We start from the raw sequence: 27,941 nt of genomic DNA on the forward strand, positions 1-27,941 counted from the left end.
CTGCATTTTACTGTTGCAGTCTCACCAAAAAGCAGGTTCATTATTATCGTGATTAAAACTAATTCTTAAAGCCACCAAGAGGGGTCAGACAAAAGTAAGTTACTACTGCAGGAGGGCTCCATTGAAAGTAACATAGCAACAAGAGAGAGAGGAGTGTGAGGGAGAAGTCAAGAGAGGAAGTTTGCAGTGGAAGTTGCGGTTCCTGCCCTACTTCTGACAGAACCGGAATGCAATGACAGACTGAAATCTTTGTAATTTTAAGGTCTGTAAACAATGGCAGTGATATCTAGTGCTAAAGGAATGTGCATTTTTATTTTGTTGCATTCATTCTGAAGTATAACACACACATTCATTGGAATTATTACCATTTTGAGTTATTATCTATGTAAATTTCATCTCTTGGCTTTTGTTACACTGGTGACTTCTCCTATCCTCAAATAATAGTCTTTGCAGGATTTCTGAACTTGCTTCAACAAACAATGCAGAGAAATGGCATACCAGTCCTTTGTGTGATAAAGCAGCTGATGGTATTAAAGAACGGGTTGGTATCTGTTCCCTGTCAGCAATAAACTTGAAGAATTTAGATGCAATGAAGGGAATATAGCACCCTCTCAGCATTACCGGTTTGGGCCCTACCACCTCTACCATTCTATGAGAACTATGACGAGAAATAACTTCCAGTCTATACTCATCTTTCCAGTATGGAATAGGCATTGATTTCATAAGTATAAAAGTTATTTCTTTCCCAAGTCAACACACTGCACACATTTGAGGAAACACAAGTAGTGTTTATAGAACAAGAGACTTCTGTCAAACCACAAATACCAAAGTTGTGTATCCAAACTTGTCTAGGTTGGGGTTTTTTTCCCCCCTATCATTCCATTTTTATTTTGCCTTAGTCCTCTCTTTGTCTCACCTCTCTGGCACTAAGTGTTTTCTTGCCTGAGCTATCAGCTTTTTACCATCTGATCCAGACAACTGTAGTAATTGTAACATTTCTTCCACATCTCTGCAAATACTTCCCTTATATGGACTTCTCTAGCTACATCTCTGCGCCTTGCAGCTAATGAGTCCTAGGATTTGTAAGACCCACAGAACCAAAGGAAGAAGTCCTGTTTCAATCACTAGAAGAAAAGCTTCTTCTACTAGATTGTACCTTATCTGAACTTTGATTTAAGACCTTAACAAAACTGGACAGACAGTTATTTTATCCCAGATGTTCCATCTATCATCAAATTTAGAGTAATTGGTATTAGTACAGTAATCAAGGAAGATGTGTGAACCACAAATGTTTTGACAGAATGAGGCTAGAGGTTGCTAAGTGTTATACTAAAAGAAAATGAATCAGACAAGAAATCAAGTTAACATTTGGTGCAGTTATTGACGGTATCTACTTAAGTCCTGAATCCTAACAGGACACAACATCATCCTACGACAAATTAACTCATCCTTAGTGATGAATCATAAGTTCTAAGATGATAGTTACTCAATTTTTAAATCTTCTTCAGTTACATTTTGACTGTGACCAATCTCACTGTGTGAATGTGTATCATGAAAAAAAAGCTTCCAAATAGGCAACTGACCAGTCTTAATTCTCATGAGACTTCAAGATACGTACTGTAATAATACCTAGGTTTATTCCTTTAGCTTTAACTTTCCTTTCTGCTCACATGATTTCATACTAGTCTCTGCAAACACATCACCTAAGGCATCAGAAGAATCTAGCTCTGACATACAGCAACAACCTGTATATAACAGAGAGCTGTCTCTCTTTACTCTTTGACTATTCTAGTGTGCAATTAAGACAATTTAGCAAGATTTAGAGGGAGACTGGACAGCTTAATGGATTATTAGAACTGAAGAAAACACATTAAAGCTGCATTATTATTTTATATTATTAATTGTATTTAATACTGAATAAAGGTCTAGGAGATAAAAAGCCTTGCTGTAGAAACTGAACCATCTCAACCTATTACAGACTAGAGGGAAACCATTCCTGAACAGGGCACACGATGGTTTCCTCATACAAAAATTTATTTTACCTTCCTATTATGTCAATGCTGCTGGCATTAGAGAAAAACACTTAATTAGATGGACTGGACTACACCTGATGTGTAACTGAACAGTGATGAACAGTTACCATAAACATGGAGCAAGATTTTGCTCATTACCTTTAATCCTTCCAGTGACGTACAGAAAACCATCCTTGTCTAGTTTTCCCAAATCTCCAGAATGCAGCCAGCCATCCTCATCAAAGGCTTCTTTTGTTTTGTCTTCCATATTTAAATAACCCATGAAAACAGTCCTTCCCCAGAAACAGATTTCTCCATTGCCTTCTATATCTTCATCCACTAATTTCACTCTGCAGCCAGGTACTGGTTTACCACAGCTACCAGAGAAGAGAAGAAAAACCCATAAGGAGCATAAAAATATTACACATAATACAGATACAATGTCTAACATGTCAAATCCCTGACCTAACAAAATATCTGTAATGGTAAATAACACCCTGCTGTAATTATTTGAAAAGTATTGGATGTTAATACACTAGGGCAGATGTTAGAGTATCTAACCACTTCTTGCCTGTCTATTGTGCCCTATGCTTCCTTGGTTTTTTCTCCTCTGTATCTTCAGTCATATGACCACTTTTGTATTTGAGGTTTTGAATTTAAAAGTTATTCTACCCTGAGCCAAGGTTACGATATATGTCAGATTTAGGAATTCTGTTTTGAATATAATGCTGTAGGTCACTTTCAGTGCCCTTGATGTGGCATGTTGTGGAGGCAATGCGTTCAGCTTCTGACCTGGAAGTTATTTTGCCTCTCAAAGTCACAGTAGAGTGGCCATGCATTGAGAGAATATTAAAAAAGCAATAAGATATTTGCTGAACTTAGTAAATACTCCTTTCCTAGACATAACAAAACATACTGTATTTAAAAAATAATAATAAGATATAAAATTACCTGTGCTGCCTATGAATGTATGGCCCAGAAAGGCAATGCGGGCCTGTTGTCTCACTCATCCCATAGGCCTCATAGAGGGTGATGTTCAGACCCAAGAAGAAATACAGTGTTTCTGTATTGAGAGGAGCAGCGCCGCAAAAGTGCTTCTGACAGGAAGAGAAACCCAGTGCATTGCGTATTCTTGCAAGCACTAAGTAGTCTGCTAACCTTGTCCAAAACTGTTTTAAATCACTGCTGAGTACGAAACATGTAAGAGAAGAAGACAAGGAGTCAGAGCAACCTACGAAAATTTTGTGTAGAGATATCTTTGCCATTTGGTTTTGGGTGTTTCAGAAATTACTTTAGTAAGAACAGACTATGTATTTGCCCTTTTTTTCATTTATTCAGTGTCTTTCATTACTAGCAGAATCCAGCTCTGAGGTGTCTCAGTACTGAAAATACACAAAGAATCTATAAAAATGTATTTTATAAAACAAAGCTCTTGTATTCTTGTTTTGTATCTGTTGAGAATCTATACTGCTAAAATCTGACATGTGCAGGACCTATCTGAGAAAGAGAATCATCAGACAAACAAAGCAGTATCATTTAACAATCTTTTAGAGCATCGGTTTCTGTAAGCAGTTTCATACTTCATTTTGTGTCATGCTTCAAAGAACTTTGAAACAAGAAGGAATTGTGAAGCTAATATTTGAATTTATACAACATTCTTTATGTGGGCAATCTTATGGATCAAAACACCAAATTTATTTGGAACAGAGATAATGTACTTAGAGCTCAGAGAATTTGTGAGGGGTGTCTCTGAGTTTCTGTGTGGAGATGAGATGTTCTTACTCACATGGTGCTTAGCCCAAACAGTCATGAGCCAGTCTGTCTGGGCCGTCCCCCAAAATTCCCCCCCACTTTCATAAACCTCCTCCAAATTGATGCTGTCTCCTCACATCAGTAATTGTCATCATTTCTGCATCAGAAAATTCCCAGCTGAAAACCAACCTGCTCAACATAAGATAGAGAGTTGTGGGTCATGTTAGTGGGAATATGTTCCCAGGGAGGATGGAGAGACGCAATAACCTGTGGTGAAGATCAGCATACTGTAATGGATAACGGCACTGTCCATCCTGCATTATGTTTGCTGTGTTGCCAGGCCAGGTTTTACCTATCTAAATTTAGTCTCACTGATGCTTTATAGTTGTTGAAAGGCAGACAGATACTTCCAGGGTGACAAAAATCTCCCTCATTATAATACATACCTGCTTGAGCAGTTCAGGTTTCTCTCTAAGCTAAGTGACATAGCCCATGACAGCACCTTCTTCTTAATAAATCCTGACTGAGCAGAAGCATCCTTTAATTTCTCCATTATTTTCTCCCATACTCGGGGAACTCCCATGTGAGACGTTGGCTGCACTTCTTTTAGTGTGTTGATCAAACTCCCCTGTTAAAATCATTAAGTCATTTCAAAATATTGCAAAAGGTTAATAGCAGTGACAAAGAGGTGTGGTGATGCAGCCTGCATCATGCAATACTAACGTGTTGAACATCATCACTAAACACGTAGGACATAAAGAAGGACTGATGAACCTACTGAGTCAGATACTGGCACTATCATGTGTCAGCTCTGACACATTGGAGGAGGTGTGTATACAAGAAACAATATGCATGGGTTGTTTAGTTCCTTTTGTCTCCTTTTCTTCAAAAAATTGCTTTTACTTCTTTTGCTTTAGATGCATACTCATCTGCCTTTAAAGAACCTTATGGGTCTAGATTCTGTATTTTAACTGGAGTCCAGAGCACCGGATCACAAGTCTAATGGATTTTATTTTTCCTTAATTCTTACAATAATGGACTCTCAATCTTTATCCTCTGCACCTCGTCAAAGATCTTATTCTCTCCTTGAGATGTTTTCTAAGAAGAAGTGGTGCAAGCTTAATTACGTGCAGTACAAGACAGATACCTTCAGAGCATCTGGTTCAGCAAAGTAAACTTGCTCTCCCCATTTGATTCCAGTCCACAGGTCATATATCTGCGCAGCTATGTGGCTGAGTGGGAGATAACTGACTATAGACTCCTGTTGGACCTCTGCAGGCTGCATATCTCCTGCTCTGCTGCAATGTGCTGATGTCCAAGTTATCTGTTTAAATAATAATAAAACACATTAGGTATGGTAAAAGGGTTTTTTTTCTGTTTTCCTTTTAACACAAACAATCCTCATGCTATGCTAAAGTAACTATGAAGAATCTGTGCTCACAGAAATTGCTGAAGACATTGCAATCTTTGACAATATATCAGCCTCTCAAATCCCTGGGGGAAACTCAGTTAAAACCAAGATGAACTTAGCAGCAACACAGACTTGGAGATAAGTAAATGCAGTCTCTCTGCTGACTGACTGGGCTATGAATGCTATCAACTCCCCATGCCCTAGCAACACACTGAGCAGGGCAACCATGGGCTGGATGGATAAGAAGTAAGTTGACCTGCCCTTTCTCCTGCAACTCTCCTACTGTGCACACTTTCTATTAAGCTGGCACTTGTCACCAGTGCTGTCTTTCTGTTTACCTGAAAAAGCACAACAAATACTCATCAATCAGTAAGCTCAAAAGACAATTTACTATCAGCAACAAGCTCATTGTCAACACACACACAAACGCACATACACCACCATCACCTCCAAAAAAAAAATCCAGAAAGAAACAGCTCTTTCTCAGAGGAGCCTGTAATTTAAAATGAGTAGGGCGGGACATAGAAATTAGATTACTCAAGGTGGCAGGGAAGAATAAATCACATGCAATACCTGTTATAATGCTATGTTCTTGCCAACTCCTTTTCTTTGTAATAAATTAGATGTTATGAGTGTATGTTTGGTCTATAGGAAATACAGATTCTCAAGAGAGTTTTTCAAAGGAGCAGCTTGCTGTCAGGCCAGGCCAGGCCACTCCAAGTTTAGATGGCAGCACCAGACAAGTGACTACAGGAGACTTTCACAGTAGGCAAAATGGGACGTCTTTGAGATGTGGCTATATTGATTGCTTATACTCGTTACACTCCAAGCCTCACAGCATACAGGTACACTCACAGCAAATCTGTATGGGGGAATATATGACTGACTCAGCACTGGTTTTGAACATGGACAGTGGCAAACATCCTTTGACTAAAGAAGGCAGCAGCACAGCTACAGGCAGGGCATGTTTGCTACTGTTCGTCAACACAAAAATAGCCTGTTTATGATCAGCAGCCAGGAATAGTTTGGCAGCTAACATGGAAATGACACCAGACTCCTTTGAGATGAAAGAGTATAGACGTCAGATCAGTCTTTTTGTCTACCAGGTCCACTGTGTTCTGCTTCCAGATACTAATGCACTAATTCCCTACATTTGGGTAATTGCTCCTCACAGTGTGCATGACTGCAAGCTTCTGCTTTAAGAGAAGAGATCACAATTTAGACTGGCCATTTCACAAACTTTCTGTGTTCTGAAAAGCTCCCTACCACTTTTTACTCCCCCTCAGCCACCTTATCAAAAAAGCTTCAAACAAACAAAACCCAAAAAAACCCAAAACCCCCAAAACACTTCAGATCTTTGTTAGCAGAGTTCTGTGGAAAATCTCTTTTGCAAATGATTGTTTATCACTGGAAAATTTTCTGTTTGCAGCAATGCAGGTGGGGCTATTCTAAGTATCAGCACTAGGCACTAGAGCTATATTATCCTCCAATGATAGATGTAGAAACCCAAGTCTAGGAATACAATAATCTCACAGTAAGAAAAAAACAAAGCCACTCATCCACTTTCATTTTTAATAAAGAAATTTGCAAAAGCAGTCTATTGAGCTGTTTTCACAGAGTTAGAAGGGACCTCTAAAGATCATCTAGTCCAACCCCCTTGCTAAAGCAGGTCCACTTAGTTCAGGTTATGATAGTGTCTGGCTGATGTATATGATTTATTTGGTTTCAAGATTTTTTTTAATATAATTTGAGAGACTTTATGGCAATCTGTGAATTACATTTATGAACATAAGATTTATGTGCATAAATTTATACGCACAACATTGCACAAGAAAGCCAGTGAATTAAAAATTTGCATTCATAACAAACTGTTCAGTCTTGTGAAATACTAGTTTGAGTGGAGTTTCATTCTTGACCTTATTTTACCAAAAACAGCTGATTGCATTTTGAATATTGCTCTGCAGTACTTTGTCCATCCTGGAAAAGCAAAGGTATTCCAAGGCTCTATCAGTCGTTTCAAAACAAAGGAATAAAAATCCTCATATTTGGTTATTTTTATGCTAAAGGAAAAGCCTAAAGTACATACATTGTCATGACTCAGCATGGCTCCTTTGGGTTTCCCAGTTGTTCCAGATGTGTATATAAGTACACAGCACTCATTTGGCTTTTGAGAGTTAATAATGTCATCCAAAGTAGCATCCGATATGTCATCTCCCAACTCCAGAAACTCTTCCATCTGGAACATGTAACAGAAAACACATGACATGAAATGGCTTCTCACAAGTGGGAAAGATGTAGTACCTGATGAGTCTCAAAAAACGGCAGAAACCCTTTGCTCTGAAAATGTTTGCAAGGCAAGTGTCTCCAGGTCTTACCTATACATGAAATACAAGGCTAGCTTAGAACTTTATGTGCTAATTGCAAATAGACTACCTAAAATTGTGCTGCCATGAGTTTTTTCAGTGTCTAAGAAGGGAATTGTAATACTATTCCTCCTCTGTGACAGACACTATGGACAAGTAACAGAGACTAAAAATCTGTTACTATCTCACAGTGTTAGGATGACATTGACTCTTATTTAAAGGAATCTGGATGTATGCTTTTAAAATTAGAGCACACTTGTGATGCTCCATCTATAATTCCTTGTCCTTTATATAAATACAAATATAAAGCACTTGGATGAAACCTTCTTTGCAAAAGCGCCATTATCTAGATGCATGAATGTTTGCCCAAATTATCTGCTATTTTATAACAAACAGAGCATATGATGCTGGTCACAACTTACATGGAAATTTGGCTCAATCTAGAAGGAGGCAAACCTTTTATAATGCCAGACTTCTGTGCCACACAAATTGGCCCAGAAGAATGCTGAACCTGATCCCTCATATGACAGTGGCTGCACCCAGATACTTCTGTTGCATGCACCCAACATGCTGCTAAGCACACTGTTGATTTCAGTGCTATTCAAAAACTGTGCTGTAGTAAGATTTTTTTTAAGTCAGTAACCGAACTGTCAGTTTCCCATTGGAATTAGATGATTGATATTGTACTACAGAACTGTGTTGCTCAAATGCAAGATGCAGCACCTCAATTCTTTAATGATTTCTTGAAGATCTATCTAGGACCACACAGTAAAGGGGATAATGCAAGGGACAGCAAACTTAGAAAATGAGAGTTTGTGCTTCAGGTAGAGTTGTTTCCTTGACAAGGTGCTACTAAGGTTACAAGAGTTAGCCTCTGTGGAAAATAGATTTGGATAGCAAGGCTGTCCTCAAAATTATTGATCAGTTTTACATTTTCTTCCAAAAAACATCTCTGAACAGAGAGGTAGTACAATGCACAGCTCTGTCACATTCTATACCATCCTACAGAATGTGACTGCATCAATTTCACTAGCTCCTGGAAAATCTGGATGTGTTAAGGATATAATTGTTTCTATGACACTTAGCACTTTTTCCTTTCTTTTCCTGACCTTACTGCCTTCTCAGACTAGACTGTGTTAATCACTGTGAATTTGTTGCCTAGGTTTTGTTTACTGAACAGTACCTGCAACAGACAGTGTTCCCATTCCACAATCTGAAAGGTACAGTCACACACACTACTGACTGTGTCTGCCTTCTGGAAACATCCACGGATCAGTGACCTAGGGCTCTGCTCTTACTGCAGCAATTGCTAATTGCTGCCAACTTGCAACTCAAATCTCTTTTTTCAAATGCCATGCTGTTCCTGTGGTTTACTTTACATCAAAATAAACAATAATCTCTGCCTTCGTCGATTTTTCTTTTAGATGACAAACTGTCAGACACTCTTACAGCTACACTTCTCCATGGAGAAAATGTGTCCAACATGACATCTAAACAGGGATGTTCTCAGATATATCAGGCATTTAGGTTTCAGCAACTGAATGTTGTTCTAGGATCAGCTGCTAGCACTTATTCTTTTTATTAATATAAATGGAGAGACTGTCTCTCTATTTTTTTAATTGTACTGAGATTCAAGGCATACTCTATACCAGCACATACAGTTTTGTGACAGTAACTGTTTATTATTAAGTTATATGCCATTCAACATAGCAAAAGAATACAATTAAAACAAGTGCAAAAGGCTTTTCTTGTGTCTCTAGTAACAACACAGATTATCAAGAGCAAATATTGTAGAATATTTCTACACTGATCACTCTTCATTAATACCTTTTTTCCCTCCAGTTGAATTTTTCAGCCTAAAATCTGATAATCTGTAGTCCACCTAAAATGCTGATTTTCACATTCTTATTGCTTAACAATTTTCAATAATATTTTCAAAATTTACTTGAATAAACATTTACAAAAAACTGTTCTGCTTCATGTCCTCATATTTCTTAAATTAAGAGCTGACTCGTACCACTCAGAAATTTCTGATCCTGGCTTTGTCCTTTTTTCTGCTTTATTTTTACCACATGATACAAAGATTCTACATATTGTAAGAAAATGTGCTCTGCAGTGACTGTGTATTTCAGAGTTATTTCTCTTCACTTGTTGCCTATCACCAGAAATATTTGTTGCAAACTATCACCTGTAAAAGCCCATCCATTTTCACATTCTTGGAACAAGTATAACTAATCAGAAATAATTTTTCAGTAGAACCAGTGGACAACTTTTATTTTTAATGGTTTGAGAGTACAAATGCCCACCTGAAGCTATAGGCATTTTCTTAATCCAGTCAAGTAAAAAGCCAGGAAGACACAAGACAGACAGTAAAGTGAGGTAAATGTAAATGTTGAGTATCAAACATGAAGTTACAGGTAAATTAAAGAGAAAAAGCTGATGAAGCTTTTGAATGTGCTTGCTGGGACACAGCAATGAGTTCTAAACAGTAGACATTCCACAGATTAAACACCATAGAAGTTAATCAAATAAATAATACCCTATGAATTATAACTGTTCTAGTATTCACATACCATATACAAATTTGGATGTCTCTCAGGAATGGAGTCCTTGTATAGCACAACAGCTTTCAAGTGTGGCAAGTGATTCCAGATCTGTTGGATTTTTAAAAACATATTTATTTGTATCTTGTGTGGTTTGGGTTTTCTTTCACTAACATACTACAGAAATTGTTGGCTTGACAGTATGCAGAGAGCACTCATTACACCAAACTTTGTGGGACTCAGTGTGTCACAGATGCATTTGAGTGAAACATGCCTTGAACTGACTTGATCAATCTGCACCAATACAAAAGCAGTGGCTTAAGACTAATCATTATATACATATTAGGAGGATAAAAAATTGACATGTTATGTTATTATTTTAGTCTCAGGTTCCAGGAAAAAAAAAAATTCAAAAAACCCTCATTTGGATAAAGCAGTGTGGGGCAGAGCTGCCTTTTTTTATTTTTTCTAGATAGAAATATGCATGAGTTCTTCAGTTTATATTCTTCTCTCCACATCCATGACAGTATAGCCTGGTGTTTATAGTAACACTGCAAAAAGACTTGCCTGTTTGTTTTTCCAGAGTACTTTAAAAAAATCTGTATTCCTCCAAATCATATCTAAAACAAAACTACAAGATACAAAGTAATTCATGTACGACTTACATTAAATATATTTGAAAAAATCCACAAATATTTTCTCTCTGGCAGATATAGGTTTTTGGCAGAAAACTCCATCACAGAAGGTCCCTCTGCTCAGCAAACACTGCAATTTGGTGCAAGTTTGACACAGCAGCCACTGGCCTCCCTCAACACCTTACTGACAGCCAAGCCCTTCCCAGGCAGCTGTCCTATGCTACACTCCCAAGTGATGGAACAGGGATCTTTCTGTCAAGTTGGTCTTTCAATGTGCACCCTTCCAGAAATCCACTACAAGCTGCCAAAGAGTTTTGTCTAAATCATGACCATTCACTTCAAGAGCCTCCTCTTGACTCACTGAAGTCTACCTCATGTCAACTATCATACTATCAAAGTGTAGTAAACTGTCATGATTTAGCAAGGAGCAGCTTTTGCTTGGTAACAGGGGGAGGGGGTTGCAGTGAAGACCTGGTGAAGAGTTTTTAGACTGTCCTCGGCTCCTGGGTTCAGACCCACCTCCAGCCCAGCTGGGCCAATCTGGCGCCTCTGCAATCACTATTTAGGAATGGGAATTTGAAGTGCTGGCAGGAGGTGTGAGAGTGATACAAGATGGAGGCGACCACACGGATCCCACAGTCAGAGCAGGAGGAAGGAAGGAGGAGCATCAGACCAGAGGCACCTCTGCAACCCATGGTGAGAACGCAGCTGTACCCCTGCAACCCATGCAGGGCCATGGCAGGACTGAGAGCCACCAGCAGCTCCGAGTGAGGTACCCGGACAGGTGAGGGACTGTGTGAGGAGGCGGCCATGGCGCAGGCCGTGCTGGAGAGCCTGCGGGCCCCAGAGCAGCCCCACACGAGAGGCACAGAGGAGCTGCAGCCTTTGGGATAAATGCATGTTGTAGCAGCCCGTGCAGGGCTGCCGTGTGTGTGAGGTACACCACGGCCTTGCAGGGAGGACTGGTGCGGAGCCACCTGCCCTGAGGAAGGACAAATGGCAGAAGCTATCAGGAATAGACTGACTGAAACCCCCACTCCCTGCCCCCTGGGCTGTTCAGCGGGGGAGGAGGTAAAAACACCAGGATCAGGACTTTGAGCCTGGGAAGAGGGGAGGAGTGGGGAGAAGGTGGTCTTAAAGGGCTGGTCCGACTCTTCATTATTGTACTACTCTGTGTTGTTTTGTTTTGGTTATGTTTTGGGGTTTTGTGGTTATGCTTTAGTTGGTATTGCATTAAATTATTTTCTGTTTTCTTCCCCAAGCCAAGTAGCCTGGTCTGTTTTGTCCTGGACCTTAAGCAGCGATTAAGCTCTCCCTGCCCTTTGGCAATCCTCAGGTCTTTGGTACTTGAGGCTAACCGTGGTCTTTTGTTCCCTGATGGGCCTAAACCAGGACAAGTAAGCTTATTTTGGAAAGCAGAAATTAGAAACATTAACATCCTTAATATTTAGATGGCAGGCCTTTCCAAACTTACATCATCCTAATCTCTTCCATTCAAGTGGTCTATCCTTCTCCAAACAGAATCACGTGGTGACATTATAAACATGGAATCAAATTGTGGGATTTTTTTCCAGGTAAGTTTGCAGTGAACTAGCCAGTGAACTCTGTGGTGGAGAGAATCAGAATTGCTTAGATGTGAACCACAGATACCAGAAGACAGGGCTGCAAGCTACCCATGAGCTCAAACATCAGATAGCAGATTTCCAAATAAGAACACTCCCATCACAGTTTCCAGGATGCAAATGGTAAATATGGTATTCAGGACCAATACAGGATCAAGAAAGGGGAAAATTGTCTTTTAAGTAACGATTCAGCCACTTTGTACCTGCATTATCTTGTCAAGTTGTTTCTGGTTTTCCACAACCATGACATTGGTTCTGCTGTCATGAGCAATGTAGTGGCAGGCCTCCGGAGAACTGGTTGTATATATTCCCGTGACAATCCCTCTGTATAAAAAATACATGTATATATTTACATACATACTCCCTCAGATACCTGCACCTAGTATCAAAAAGAGAAAATAATCAACAAAGATTAAACAAAAGTTGAAAGAGTATGAAGATGTGGAAGTAAACAGCAGCACTGCTGTCATCAGTATCTCTGATATATGCACACTGCAACAACTCTATTCAAGAGAAGATGCTGTAGGCTAAGATTCAGCATATTTACCCATTTGAGTCTTCATAAGAGTTAGTTCAGGGAGTGGTAAAAAAAACCACTGATATCCTCTTTCTGGTCAAGCTGCACACAGATACCAATTTGAATTTCATTGGCACAGAAACAGCCTAAGAGGTAAATACAAATTCACAGAATCATAGAATGGTAGGGACCTCTAAAGATCACCTAGTCCAACCCCCCTGCTCTAGTAGGTCCACCTAGATCAGGCCACACAGGATTCTATAAACAGCTATGAGGACAGAAGGAATCAGGCTGGTTAGTATTTATCTGTGACTTCATCTATTTGGCTGTATCTTCCTGCAGATGTCTCAGAGTGTCATCTGTTTCCCACACCTTCCATTGCTAAGATACTGTACAATAGTTTCTGTGTGACTGTCACAGTTATGCCCATAGCTAAGAAGACAAATTCATAAGTGTCTGGACTATTTCACATATTCTGAAAGCTATGAGACTCCAGTAGACTGTTGAACATGCTAATCAGCTGCAGCACAACTTCCAAGATACAACATCAAATACTAATTTGATATATTTCCAGATCTAGCAAAACAGAAATCCCCAAATCCTTCCCCAAATCAAATTCTTTTTAAAAAATCTTACCCAGCAAAAACAGCTCCAACAGCTGAGATGAACCATTCTGGAGAATTAAATCCAAGGATTGCCACACTGTGGAATCGTTCCAGACCAAGCTTAAAAATAATAAGTATAAAGTTATATAATATAGGTACACTGGAGAGAAACACAAATCATGAAACATACACACAAATCATGGAAAGTTCTTGTTTATTATTTTAGTATTAACAGGATATGTCCACACATGTGTGTCTGCTGATATTCAGAGCAAACCCATTATTTATCAGCAATTCACGTAATATAAAGTGTCCCCTACCTTCTCTTGTCTGGGTGAGCTCTGCTGTCCAGAAAGGACCAAAATCCAGAATTTTTCAATATGCACAAGAGTATAATGAGTACTAACCTTACCCTATGTTTAGAATGTTTTAAAATTTGTCTTCATCTTACCAAATCCACATCAGTGTTGTTTTAACTTATTTTCCTTTTTTTAACCTTAAGGTCTTATGCTGCACTTTGTACCCACGTCCCCGTAAAACAATGTAGAACAGCAGCTCTTCACTTGCAGTCAAGTTCCCTTGACAGCAGTTATGTCTTCGACCAAAACCAATTGTCACAATTTTTATCTTAATAAAAAACATGACTGTTGATCTTCAATTAACGGGAAAAGCCTTTTACTTTGTGCATCTGGTGTTGCTGTTTTATTTGGTTTGAGGCATGAGGGTTGGGGTTTGTTTAGTTGATTTTTGTTTCTTTTTAAGGAGACAAAGCAAAAAAAGGAATTGGTTTTGTTTCCTGTACCTACCTTCAAGAAGCTCTTGGCTGCTTTCCTGGAGAGACGATAATATTCTGAAAAAGTTATTTTCTCCCATTTTCCATTCTTCTTGCTGGCCAAAGCATTAAGGGTTCCATATTTTTCTAGGCTCTCCTTGAACATTTCATGAACTGTTATGGGAGTCTGTGGACATGAGTTATCTATTCTCAGCCTGACTCTTCCATCAGCAAAAGAAGTCCACAGAGACTCTGGAAAGTAAAGCATAACGATCAACGTATTCTAGCATTGAAAAATACCATGTAACCATGTACCAAAAGACAAGAGGATTGAATACACACTGCACGACAAAGTGCAACTCTGACCCTTCTCATCTTTTGAGAGAAGGGCTTTCCAATTTTATAACTATCAAACATGCCATGTAGAAAGAGGAATCTTGATTTCTGACATTTTGCCCTGCATCTTGAATAACAATGGCACCATACAGACTTATGCTGGTCTTCTGTGAGTTACAGGCTGTTTGCCCATTCTCAGCCCTAACAACCCACTATCCTTTGACCTAATAAAGTAGCTGGTCAATCAGAAGGCTACCAGCTACAGAGACCTGAAACTCTGTCCCTGTTCAGCATACCAGCTCCTTTTGCTTATTACAGCTCTTTCCTCCCTCCTTCCCCTCCAGCTATTCTCCTTTACCCTACCTCTGTTCCCCACTGCTTCTCACATTTTTTTTTTCCCCTTGGTCATCTGCCCTGTGTTCTAGGATGTGTATTCACTGCACTCATTCCTGTCTTCCCCTATTTCAAAGTCATTGTTCACCTTGCCCTCCTCACCCTGTCTCTTACCATTCACTTTTTTCGCCCCCTGTATTTTTCCTCCCATTCCTTGACAGAACACAAACACAGAGCACCAACTAATGTCACTTGGCTCTCACCACTGGTGCCAAGGACATAGGCAGTCCCTGGCATTCACAAGAAATGACTTTTTCAAAGATTCTACTTGGCTTTTGCAAACCCAGCAAGAAGCAGGCTGAGTATAAATACACTCCTTAGAAAATCTAGGAGTTAGTAAGTTGGCAAAATTTAGTTGAATTCTCACAAAGAGGACAGAAAACTCACTCATGACTCCTCTATTAGACAGTTAGTTCCCAAACTTCTGATCAGAATATTACAAGAACATTTTAGGAACAGTATTTTGTTCCTTAGATTTACTTCCTAAGAAATATTTTTAGCATAAAGATTAAAAAAAAAGAAAATTCTACAGAGAGCTGGTAGAAAATTTCAGACTAAAGAGCTTGCCAGAACTATAAGTAACAGAAAACATAACTTTTTGAAGTTTCTGAGTTAATAAGCACAATTGCCTTTTACAACATGTGTGGAAAGCAAAAGCTGTGAAGCAGGCTCAGCTAGTATCTGTACTGTTTCCTGTATCTCAGTGGCTGGAAAAAAAAATAGAGAAAAAAAAAAGTTCTGTAGCTTCACATCCCTCTCAAATGCTATTCTACTTTCTTCACAGAAGGCCTGGAAACTACCTCTCTGGAGGTGGTTGATCATAGCTGGATGCACATGAGCACTTTAAAACACACTTGCAGCCTCTCACAAGTGAGGCTTGCAATCTGCACAGATAACCAGAGGCACAGTAAGGTATTGTAAGCTCACAAATGTACATAAAACCAACAAAAATTAACTTTTTCTTGCTTCAAAAGAAGTTCCATTACTTACTCATCAATAATCAGCTGATTATTGTATTATTAATACAACTATTAAACTGAAAAATAATGAAACCAGTCTAGTCTGCCATCAGTCTTCTGTGAAACTATTTCTGAAGATTTCACTGCCACATACTAGCATGTACAAAGCATTTTGAAACAAAATTTTGCTCAAAATAACAAATTTGCCTCTGCACTCTCTCCCAGGTAAGGAGAGAAAACCCTGATGGAGAAAGTGAACTGAGCAGTCAAAGCTGTGATGTGTTTCAATTCAGAATTAATGCTCCTGACAATATCTCTGTCCTGCATTTCTTCTCTTGACAAACAAAGTAATAATGACTGCAATAAATATAAATAAAACTGCTTCATCTCCATGTGCCTTCATTCTTATCATGTGAATTGCATATATTGATTTCCAAAATATAGGTGCAGAGCTTTGTCAGTAGAGGAAGGACATCATAAATCCAGACAGTTTAGAAGACATGCAGCTATGTAGGATTTTAAGTAATAGATAGACTTTATCAAAGTGTAAATAGTGGCATCCAACAAAGACTTTATGAGTAGTGAAGGTATGGCAGATGTTTCAGCACTAAACTCCAAACCTGGTGTGAAAATGACGATAGTCAGACAGAGGCATAGTCAGGATGAGTCTGTCAGGGACAGAAGCTAGTGTTAGTCCAAGTGCATCTTTTCTGCAGTGACACACCAAAGCCCAAAGTAGGAACTCGATCATGTTTTGGCTTCTAAACCAACAAAGGTGGGAGTAATTACAGGTGTGGTTGGGCACAGCTGGGCAATGGCTCTGTTGAAAAAAAAACATCTTACCATACAGAACTAAAACACAACATTCTAATCCATGTTTAATAAAAAATGCTCTTGAACAAAGAGCATGTCTCTTCAAAGGAACTGAAAATACTAGCAACATTCCTACAATAACATTCCCAAAGTTGTGTAATTGCCACCTTTTCACTGTAGATGAACAACACAGGACAGAATTGTTTTCACTGAGTAAAAAAAAAAAAAAAAAACACCTCATTGCAATATCTGTGCACAGGAAAACAAAAGCCAAACAAACTTCAGAACTAGGACTCCTTTTGGCCTTCCTTATGTATTTTTTTCTGGTGCCAAAAAGGCATCATTGACTCACATTGAAGATGATCAGAATGACTTTCAGAAACTCAGTGAATCACCTTAAGAATACATAACATATATTTCAATGGACTATAAACTGAACACTCATTCAGTGTCTGTTTTTGCATGTATTTGCAGGTAGAACTTATGATTGAGACTTAAGAGCTGTTTTTAGATTTAGGCCAAGTAACTGTAAAGATCTAACTATTCTGTCTCATTGAATTTCTAAAAGCAGCAAAACTTGAACAATCCATTCTCCTGTTAGTCTGCAGAGGGATTTTGAGCAGAGGGCTCATTCTTTTAAGAAAAAAGCCTGGGAAAGAATGCCCAGCTAAACAGTGAATGAAGCTATTATAACCTTTGGGAAAAGTAAAATCAGTGCTCGCCTCGCTAGCATCTGAAAAGTTAAAACTGTAACGGCCAGGCTGGAAATGAACTCAGTACCACCTGAAATCAAATGGAAATCAGAATAAAGATCCTTGAAATATACTATTAGAGTTGGTACATTCTATTATTGTAGGTTTACAAAGAGCTTAAAAAATAAACCAGCAGTCCAGCTCTAAGTACTTAATGTTCCCTATATGTAAGCAAAAAGGAATACTTGTTCTTTTACTCTCTGAGTAACTTCTGCTATGTGCATTATACTTGTACCTAAAATGCTCTTTCATTCACTAATATGTGACCTTGACACACGTCCTTCAAATGAATTCACAGGGGTCAGAGATGGTGTGAAAATGGTTAGCTCCTAAAGAAGACTATTTTCTCAGACTGAACAAAAACCAGCAGAGACTTCATTCAGATAGGTAGCTTTGACTAACGCTCCTTAAGCCTCTTCAAGTGGTGTTTTCCCCATGTGTGTCTCCTCTAAGGCCAATTCCACAATCAGACTAACTTTTCCATGATTCGCTGTCTTCATTGTGGAAGGAAGAGATGGCTCAAAATCATCTCATACATATAGTGAATAAAAGGATAACTGTAGTGCACCTTGTCTTATTAATTGCTCTAAGGACAGCTGACCTAAATATTTTGGATTTTAGGTGTGCAGTTTTCCTGTTAAAGTGTAAATTTTCAACAAGAAATTTGACAGGAGAAAAAAAGTCATTAAAACCTTTGGTTACTACTTACAAAATTTCAAAAGCTTTCAACTGATCTTTTACAATATAATCCTAGGCTTGTGAACCATTTACACGTGAAAACTAATTTGTAAATATTAAATATTTGTATTCAAATATTTTCTACCAGGCCTGAAATAATACACAACATAAATACATCACAATTTTTGCATTTTTGGCAGTCAATTGTTAATCCTTTTCACTATGTATGACTGAGAAGTTGTGACATGGTACAGCCTGTCTCTCCCAGCACAGATACTAAAAATTATTTTGAATCTACAAGCAAATACCAAGTCCATGTCTTTTTTTGCATGAATAATCAGTCTAGCTGAAAGTGCTGGACCTCTGGGATGTATAAAGGAGACTCTGTACTAAAAAAAAAAAAAAAATGAAAGAAAAAAAATAAAAGAAAGGAAAAGGAATACCCTAATCCTACAGATTAAAGTTAATATAGGAGCGAAACGTCCTCTCTATTTACCACCTGACTTAAAAGTACTCTGGTGACCAGCAAAATAGATTTGGGAACTTAAATGAATTCTGATGTTTATGAAAGTGCAACTCAGAGCCATATAAATGCAAAACAACCAAGGTCACTTTTCAGACACGTAAACAAGACAGGCTGATTGTGGAATGGTCCTGCTTTGTGACCTGACTAACTCCAAGAGATATTCATGCACCCTGAGAAGGAGGAACTCAAAGAGTAGTTTAACTTCTAATGAAACTGATTTAGATTTAACACATAAACCAGTATCTTGATTATATGCCAGTTCCTGCAAAACATCACTCTGCTGATGAGGGAAGGTACTCAGCTCTTTGCTGGAGGCGTTTCATCAGAGATTCCACAGCTGTGATGCCATCACATTCTGCTGACAACACAAACAGATCATTCCTCCTCTTGCCCATCATTTTTTTGTTTTCTTCAAGATGTTTGTGATCTCTGAAAGCTTAACTTCTTTTTAGTAAAAACTGGAGCTCAATACACATAAGTTGCAGCCTGAAAGCTTAGCATCTGTGTTGAACTTCCCTTTGTGCCAATGCACAGACTAAACAGAAGCACAGAACTTCTGAATCTGAAGTGAACCTGAATGTTATGAGCCTCAATATATACACAGCAATTCTTGAAAAAAATACAATACAGAAACCAGCTTACTGTTGCCACAGCTGGGGGAGAAAGGTCTTCTGCTATAGTATCAATTTTCCAAAATAAACATGTAACTCTTAAAAAAGACAGAATAAAGAGTGGAAATCTTTTCAAGTTAACCAAAACACGGACAAAAATTTCAGCTCATGGTAACTTGTATCTCTTCCATTGGAGGAAAAGGGAACATTTATGAATTGCAATAAAATATACTGCTCTTCACATGAGTAAACTATTACCAATAGTGATCAGAGAAACAAGATATCCTCCAAAGAATGCCTCTCCAAACTGACATGGAAGGAGTAATAAGCTTAATAACAACACTGACGCTTCTAAAACTGATTACAACACACCAAAATGGAAGCGTGTGGCGGGTGTAATCAGGAGGAAACATCACTACAGAAACATTGTCCAGGCATGCAGGAATGGAAAGTCAAAACTCAGTTGGAATTGAAACTGGTGAGTGACGTGAAAAGCCACGAGTAGGGCTTCTACAGGTACACTGGCAGCCACAATAACCAAGGATATCACGTGCAACTTACTGACACAGGACACGGAAAGGGCTCATGTACTCAGTGCTTACTTCATCTTGGTCTCTATCAGCAAGGACAGGCTTTCAGGATTTCTGTGCCTAGTGGCAGGTGAGAAGTTTCACCTACAACAGCAGTGGAAGATCAAAGCAGGGGCCACTTACATAAACTGGACATATAGAAAAATGCCAGTAGGCTCAGAGAGGATGCTTCAGAGTGTACAATGGGAGACCAGGCCACAGTCTTGACAAGGCTACTCTCCACTATCCTTTAAAAAGCTTGACAATCTGGTAAGGCTCCCATGACAGGAAAAAGGCAAACATCACATCTCTCTTCAAAGAGAAGAAGTAAGAGGATTTAAATAACTAAAAGTCAATCAGACTCACCTCAGTCCATGGAAAGGCTATAGAACAAACTCTCCTAGAAACCATTTTGAGCCACAAAATGGTGACTGAAACCAGCCAGAATGGACAGACTTGATTTGGACTTGGTAAATCCAACCCAACTGCCTTCCATAATGACATGATTGGCTCCAAGACGGAGAGCAGTGGCATGTTGCATATCTTCAACGAGACCCTTAGCAAGGTCTCCCTCAGCATGCTTGGAATGCTGAGTTGAAGTAGAAGTTGGACAGAAAATTACCAGGACAATTAGACTTCAATAACAGTGGTCAACATCTCTAAGTCTAGCTAGCAGTGGCATTCTTCAGGTATTACTCCTTAGAATGATACTGTTCAATGATTGCATTATTGTCTTGGATAACAGAATGCACCCTCACCAGCTTCAAAGACGACACCAAACTTGGCGAACTGGCCAATATGCCAAAAGGCAGGGCTGTCAGTCAGACGGACCTCAGCAAACTGGAAGAACGGTCCAACATAAACCTCAAAGCTCAAGAGTGTGTGTAAATTTTGTGCTTGGAATAGGATAACCCCATGCAACAGCACAGACTGGATGCCAGCTGGCTCAGCAGAAAAACTCCTGTGGCTCGTCAGGGACAAGCTTAAGGTGAGTCAGTAGTGAAGATAAAGGCTAACTAGATCCCGGGTTCCATTAGCAAGACTGTAGCCAGTACATCAAGGAAAGTGACTATTTCCCCCTGCTCAGTACTCATGAGGGTGCACCTGAAGCAGTGTACAGCTTTGAAAGCACCAGTGCAAGAGAGAGGTCCTGATGAATTGAAATAAGCCCAGAAGAGGGACACTCAGCTGGTCAGGGGCCTGAAGTTTATCATGTATGAGAAGCCCCTAAAGGAGCCATGTCTCTTCAGTTTGGAGAAGATAAAGAATGAATCTAACTGAAGTCTGTTACAGATTGAAGGGGAGTGCTAGAAAGAAGACAGATTCTTCTCAGAGGCACAGCAGAAGAACAAGAGGCAATGGACATGAGCTGCAGCAAGGAAAATTCTTGCTGGTTAAAGAAAAATAATTTCACAATGCAGGTGACTCAGCCGAAGAACAGGGACTGAGAGGCTGTGGAATCTCCATCCTTGGAGGTTTTCAAAACTCAGCTGAACAAAGCCATAAGCTCTCCTATGAGACGAAAGCTAGACTAGCTGCCCTGCACAGGTCTTTGACCACTGTGGTCCAAGTGTAAATCATTTTTCAATTCCATCAGTACAAAACCAGCATGAATGGGTTCTCTTTTAACTTTACATTGGTTTTAAGACAATATAATACTTGTTGTCAACAGTAAAATTACTCTGGATTTACATATGCATTAGAAAACCCAAAATCTGTCCTGGTTCCACGGGAATGAGCTTCTATACACTGGTGGAAAATAATGAGGAAAAGAATCTGGAACAATTTGTCGCCCTTATTAGACAAACTTATTCCTGAGGTTGCGGAAAACCAATTAATAAACAAGACAGAGAGTTCTGCACAAGTAGATTTTTTGGCAGAAATTTTTTACGTTCAGTCCTTACTTTACCACTCAGTATCTGCATAGTTATGTGAAGTTTCTCATTTAAATGGGTAACAAGTAGTGCCACAGATTCTCAAAGTCAAATAAAAGACAAAGGCTAACTTAAATTGTAAGCTCCTGATTCATCAAGTTCAAGACACATCAAAACACAAATAAAGCAACTGCTTAATTAAAATGGATGGGGTGTGACCTGTGTTTGCAGGAAAATTATGATGGAACAGCTTCTACCCTCAGTTGCTCACCTCGCCTTTCTTCCAGAGGCTCTGGTCACCTCTACAGGAGTGGCTGAATAGCACATGCATTCCTTTCTGAACACTGTGGTTTGCAGCAGCCCAGCATATTACTCTAAACTGCAGCCAGCAGCAATCTCTGGGACAGAAGCGGGGTAGATAGCTGACAGCAGTAACCAGTGTCTCAGACAAATTGTTAGAAAATTACCCTCACAAGCACACAAATCCAAAGCATAGCCCTGTACCAACTACTGGGAAGAAAATTAAACTCCGTCCCAGAAGAAACCAGGACATGGTTCAAGTCTTAGGAGAAACCTACTGTGTATCAAATAATTGCGTGTGCAAAAATAAATATAAACAAATATTTTTACTATTTATTTTATTAAATGTTTTAAGTATCTATAAAATAGATGTAATATCTAAACATATATATAATGTTATCTATATATTTATAGATATATCTATGTATGAAATCTGCATGTGAGACTGATACATAGATCTGTTATTTCCTCAAAATCCACTTGTCGTCATGTCTCCAATTGTCTCATAGAACAAACATTCTCAGTTTATATCAGGAAATTTAGACGCCAGTAGCAGCCTCACCAAGGACACAGGGAGCTCGCTCAGGGTGGTAAACCTTCCAAAGAACTTTGGAATGTTCTACTAAGAAACCTCTTTTAAGCCACATGGTAGCACAACTAGCTTAATTTACCACTACAATTGGTTTAGGATTACAGTAGTATCCACATGCTATGATTTATCATAGAAATAACCTGTCCTGGTTTAGCCAGGAGCAGCTTTTGGCTTGGTAACAGGGGGAGCGGGTTGCAGTGAAGACCCTCCCCCGGCTCCTGGGTTCAGACCCACCTCCGGCCCGGCTGGGCCAATCTGGCGCCTCTGCGATCACTATTTAGGAGACGGGAATTTGAAATGCGAGTCGGGAGGTGGAGAGTGATACAAGATGGAGGTCACCACGCGGACCCTTCAGCCAGAGAAGGAGGAAGGAACGAGAAGCAGTAGACCGGAGACCCTTCTGCAAGCCGTGGCGAGAATACAAGCTGTGCCCCTGAAACCTATGGAGATTCGTGGCAAGACTGAGAGCCACCAAGAGCTCCGTGTGGGTGAGCCCGGACGGGCGGGGGACTGTGTGGGGAGATGGCCATGGCCCAGGCCGTGCTGGAGAGCCTGTGTGCCGCAGAGCAGCCCCACACGAGAGGCAGAGAGGAGCTGCAGCCTTTGGAATAAGTGGGCATCGGAGCAGCCCGTGCAAGTCTGCCATGCTTGTGAGTTACCCCACGGACTTCCAGGGAGGACTGGTGTGGAGTTCACCCGCCCTGAGGAGGGACAAACGGCAGAAGCTCTCGGAAACCGACTGACTGAACCCCCCACTGCCTGCCCCCCCGAACCGTTCAGGGGGGGGCAAGGTAAAAACACCGGGATCAGGGCTCTGAACCCGGGAAGAGGGGAGGGGTGGCAAGAAGGTGTTCTTAAAAAGGCTGGTTGGACTCTTCATTGATGTATTACTCTGGGTTGTTTCATTTTGGTTATGTTTTGGTTGATTTTGCATTAAATTATTTTCTGTTTTCTTCCCCAAAACCGAGTAGCCTGGTCTGTTTTGTCCTGAACCTTAAGCGGCAATTAAGCCCTCCCTGCCCTCGAGCAATCCTCAGCCTCTTCGGTACTCGAGGCTAATCGTGGCCTTTGTTCCCTGATGGGCCTAAACCACGACATAACCAAAGTATAGATTTTCCTTCACAGCCTCCAATTACTACACAAGATGCTAAAACCCCATTAGTTGACAGCTGGTAAGCAGACAAAGGTAAGAACTGGTATGATTTTCCACAGGATCAAGCTATTTTTCACTTTTAACTCGTAATCATCTCAAATAGATACAAACTGGGAAAAACTAGAACATTCATGCCAGTTTACAGAAAACTCCTGAAAATTTTTCAGTTTATGCTCTTCAGTTTAACTTTAGTTCTGGCTGTCTCTCCTTACCCCAGCCTTGAAAAATTATCAGTTATAACTTGCTAGAAAAGACACAAATTACAGGAAAAAATTATAAAAAGTTTCCAACTGCCACCTTTTCCACGCTTACCTGTTGGCTCTATGACTTCTTGTGTGTTTGCCAAATGAGGCAGCAAATCTCTGCAGACAGTCTGGGCATCTGTAAAAGTTCTAAAAGAAAATACACCTGTTAAAAAAATTATCCAGGAGCAGCAGAAGGATCCACTATAAACCAAGAGAAAAAACCCCACAGCTTGCAAGCACTTAGGAGAAAAGAGAAAGCTCAGAGGAACAAAGAACATTTTGCCTCTTTCTGCAAACTCCACTATAATCATTTTATACAGGGAAATGCTTTCACTGTAAGGATGACATTCTGATTTTATACAGTGGACTTCTCATTTCAACATCATGGAATATACCAGATGGAGACATTGATTTTGCAAGTACAAAGAATGAATTATGAATCTTTACCTTGATCATACTGCCACAGTACTAATATCACAATACCTTGTCAATTGTTACTGTTGATACATATTGAAGCTGTGAGGTTAGGGGTTTTGGCTGTTTTGGGGTTTTTTTTAAGGCTAAGAAAAGGAGATGTAGCTCCTAGCAATACTAAAGTTTATCACCATCTTCACCAAAACAACAAATTACCATTATCACAGAGACAAAAATCAACCTTTTTTGGTTTAAATTAACGAGACAAAGTTTAAAGTACAGATAATGCAAACTCAAAACCAGAAAGTTTTTAAGGTAACAGACTGCAAAGGATTATATGAGCAAAACACTTTAAACAATAATGAAGCGTTTAGAAATTACTGATTGCATAAAGCAACGCACTGCAGATTATTCATGAATAGCAGCATCAGGATTTTCTCATTTAGCTGACTTTATTTAATAGAACAAGAGGTGGGAATCAGCAGTCTTCAGAGACCAAGAACAAGTTAGAATTACCAGGTACAACAAAAGAGTTGTGAGTGAAGCTCAGAAAGTCCTGGCCCTCCACAGTGTAGTAAATTAGCTCAAAAAGTAGAAAAAGAAAGTCCAAACAGTACCCTTTCCAACTTTCAAATAAATAACATGCAACTTCAGAAGCAGTTTTTCACACAGCAGTGTTATCAGACAGTAGGACAAAACACTATGTCAGACATTATTTCCTATCTCATATTAGTAACTATATTTTGAAGAAAACTTACATGCAAGACACCTCTAGAATTTATTATAGTTATTGACAATGAAATAATACTTTAAGAAAGCATTAACCAAGCTGGATCCCCTTTTAAAAGTATTTAGCAGATTTTGTTATTCTTCATCCATCTGAAGTGTCAGAGTTCATTTCTTCCCTTGTTACTTTTTACTATCATGCTGCAGGCACAGGTCACAAAAGCAGGTGAAGGAAAATGAGGAGTCATCACTAATCTTGCCTGAAAACATATTTCCTCTCTTGTTAATGGCATAGTGGGACAAAACATGAAAGGACTTGTCTGATAAGCAGAGCTTGTCTCTGAAAATATCAGTGGCTTGGTGAAGGCTGATGTTGATGAGGAACCGAGTAACTTAAAAATAGAGGAAGATTATACTGCACTTTGAAAGGTAAGCCTGTATTTGATATATGGGAAAATAGTGACCTCATCGAGTGGGATTGCAAGGACAGAATGATGGACTAGGAAGACATATTTGGAAATAAAACATCTGAAATAATTTTAAAATAAGAGTTTGCCTCCATCTCAAAACATGGAATTCTTTCAATTTTTCTATTTTAAAGAAAACTTACATTTGATGTTTAGAGATCTAGCACAATCTTTTCCTTTAAGTATCTCTGAAATACTAAATTATCAGAAGAAATTATCAGAAGAGCTTTCTGTGAGGCTACTCAAAATTTTTAATAATCATCATTAATGACTTTCCCCACATGAAAATCTCTTTAGTTTGCTTTATTCTTATTTCATTGTTACAGGATACTGGTTCAGTTTACATTACTCTCCCTTACATCAACAATTTACATGCATATTCAGAACCATCCCTTCTGAGTGAAAGAATATGTTTTAATAGAACCATTCCTTCTAAGTAAAAAAAAAAACCATTTATAATATTGTTACTTTTAGTTTTGTTAGGTATTCCTTTAAAAATTAAGTAGAAATCCAAGAATTCTTATGTTATTTGGAATTGTTCAAGTAAGACTGAATAGAGCAGTATTTGGTGGGACTATTTCGTCAAGAATATACTAAGGATACTGCAGCAAGGAGAAAATGCATTGCAGAATTACAGTTTGGTGGTGAGATACTCCCATCAAACCCAAAATGCCTTGGAAATCTGGACTTCAACTGCTAAATTTGTTAAGGCTGAGGTTCTGAATAAATAACGTTATTAGTACAGGGTCGGCATATTCCAAAATCTAACTACCAGTTTAAAAGTGTATTTTCTATATCCGATTTTTGTGTTAAAAGTTTATTATTTCAAAGGTAACATAAAAGCCTTCTACAAAACACACCCAGAGGATTTAACAATAGAGGTCACTTTAGCAAGCCAACTGAGTTCATGTTACACAACGTTGATCAACTAGAACTAAACAAAGCATAGTTCTGTATAACTTCATTAGCAGGAGTGATTTCTGAATGACAGTACTTCCTGATGTAATTTGGGATTTAACTTCAAGGTACCATTCTATCAAACATGACCTCATCTGCTGCCTGAATTCAATGCACACACGCACACAGCTTCACCCGAGATGGAGGCATGGCACGCTCAGGCTAGCAGGCTTATGCAGAGGTTTGGGGCAAATCCAAACATAGCACAACTCACTCACAGCTCCTGCCACTACTCTGTGCCAGTTACATGTTCTGTCATAGTGAAGCTGCTCTCATACATCAGGCTAGTCTAAAAAGCAAGAATGTGAGTATTCTCCATATTGGATTAACAAAGTGATAATTTTCTTTCCTTCTTTGTTTCCAAGACTCTAAGAGGTCTAGCAAGACTTATCTCTGCAAACCAGTTGAAGCAATGCAAGGGTGACTGACATTATAGTGGTAAATTAAAGACTGATGTAACTGACAGTACTTATTGCTGGTGATAATTCACCAGAAGCAAAGCATCCAATCTGAATTTTCTGGAAAGCAAAACAGTACCATTTCGTATTGTAACTACAGAAACTAAATGTAACAGTGAGATCAGGTTTATCATTATAAAATGCCAGTGCTCTTTGGCTGAACCATTAGCAGAACTGGTTCTTCTGTTACCACAATAACACCAAGTGTTGGATTAACGGCACTACTTACTGTGATACTAATTTCCATCATTCTTTAGTTTCAAAGGCCTTCAGAATTGGCCTTTTCCATCCACAGGCTCTCTGTTTCTATATTTCTGCTTACATCTCATATTCCAAATACAGTCAGGTATTTGCTGTCCTCTAAATTCTCTCCTCATAGTAAAATCTTGTGAAAATAGTAAGAACAGAACTGAAAAGAATCTATAAAGTCAGTCTTTTACTATTATAATGAGAAAATTATTTCTATGGAAAATGTTTTACAGAATTTCTCACTTGAATAAGCCTCAAAATATGCCGGTTGTCTTGTATAATTAGGTTCTAACCTTCTCTCTCAAGTTAAAAAACTATGAGCTTTATGTTGTAGGGCTCAATATATTTTGGCCTTAATTCTGCAAAGTAATTTCTAAGATCACAAATTCCATCTAGAGAATATGAAGACATTTAGGGGGAAGCTGTTCATTAAACAGACTATGTATAGTACTAAATAAAAGAGATCTCATATTCTTTTTGTATTACTATTCCTTATCCTATTGTTCAACTCTAGTATCTTTGTCAATGTTAATTTTTTACCAATTTGGCTCTCTACAGGAGTTACCAGAATTTTTAAAAATAAACCAGCTTTCTATACATTGGAAAAATAAACAGTTGATCCAATAACTACATACAT

The 27,941-nt window shown here is 39.0% G+C and overlaps 1 protein-coding gene across 1 annotated transcript in view; it reads right to left on the bottom strand.

The window, feature by feature from the left end:
* Positions 1-27,941, bottom strand: part of ACSBG1 (acyl-CoA synthetase bubblegum family member 1) — a 35,333-nt gene that overhangs the window by 2,544 nt on the left and 4,848 nt on the right. The window contains exons 2-11 of the mRNA XM_061999559.1: positions 24,101-24,180; positions 14,267-14,484; positions 13,492-13,580; positions 12,542-12,662; positions 10,112-10,192; positions 7,262-7,411; positions 4,912-5,088; positions 4,211-4,392; positions 2,964-3,197; positions 2,172-2,389 (exon numbers count right to left, since the gene is read on the bottom strand). Of these exons, the coding sequence (XP_061855543.1) occupies positions 2,172-2,389; positions 2,964-3,197; positions 4,211-4,392; positions 4,912-5,088; positions 7,262-7,411; positions 10,112-10,192; positions 12,542-12,662; positions 13,492-13,580; positions 14,267-14,484; positions 24,101-24,180 (1,550 nt within the window). The remainder of the gene's footprint in view (positions 1-2,171; positions 2,390-2,963; positions 3,198-4,210; positions 4,393-4,911; positions 5,089-7,261; positions 7,412-10,111; positions 10,193-12,541; positions 12,663-13,491; positions 13,581-14,266; positions 14,485-24,100; positions 24,181-27,941) is intronic.

Source organism: Colius striatus, chromosome 7 (assembly GCF_028858725.1).
Source record: "Colius striatus isolate bColStr4 chromosome 7, bColStr4.1.hap1, whole genome shotgun sequence".
Classification (NCBI taxonomy): domain Eukaryota; kingdom Metazoa; phylum Chordata; class Aves; order Coliiformes; family Coliidae; genus Colius; species Colius striatus.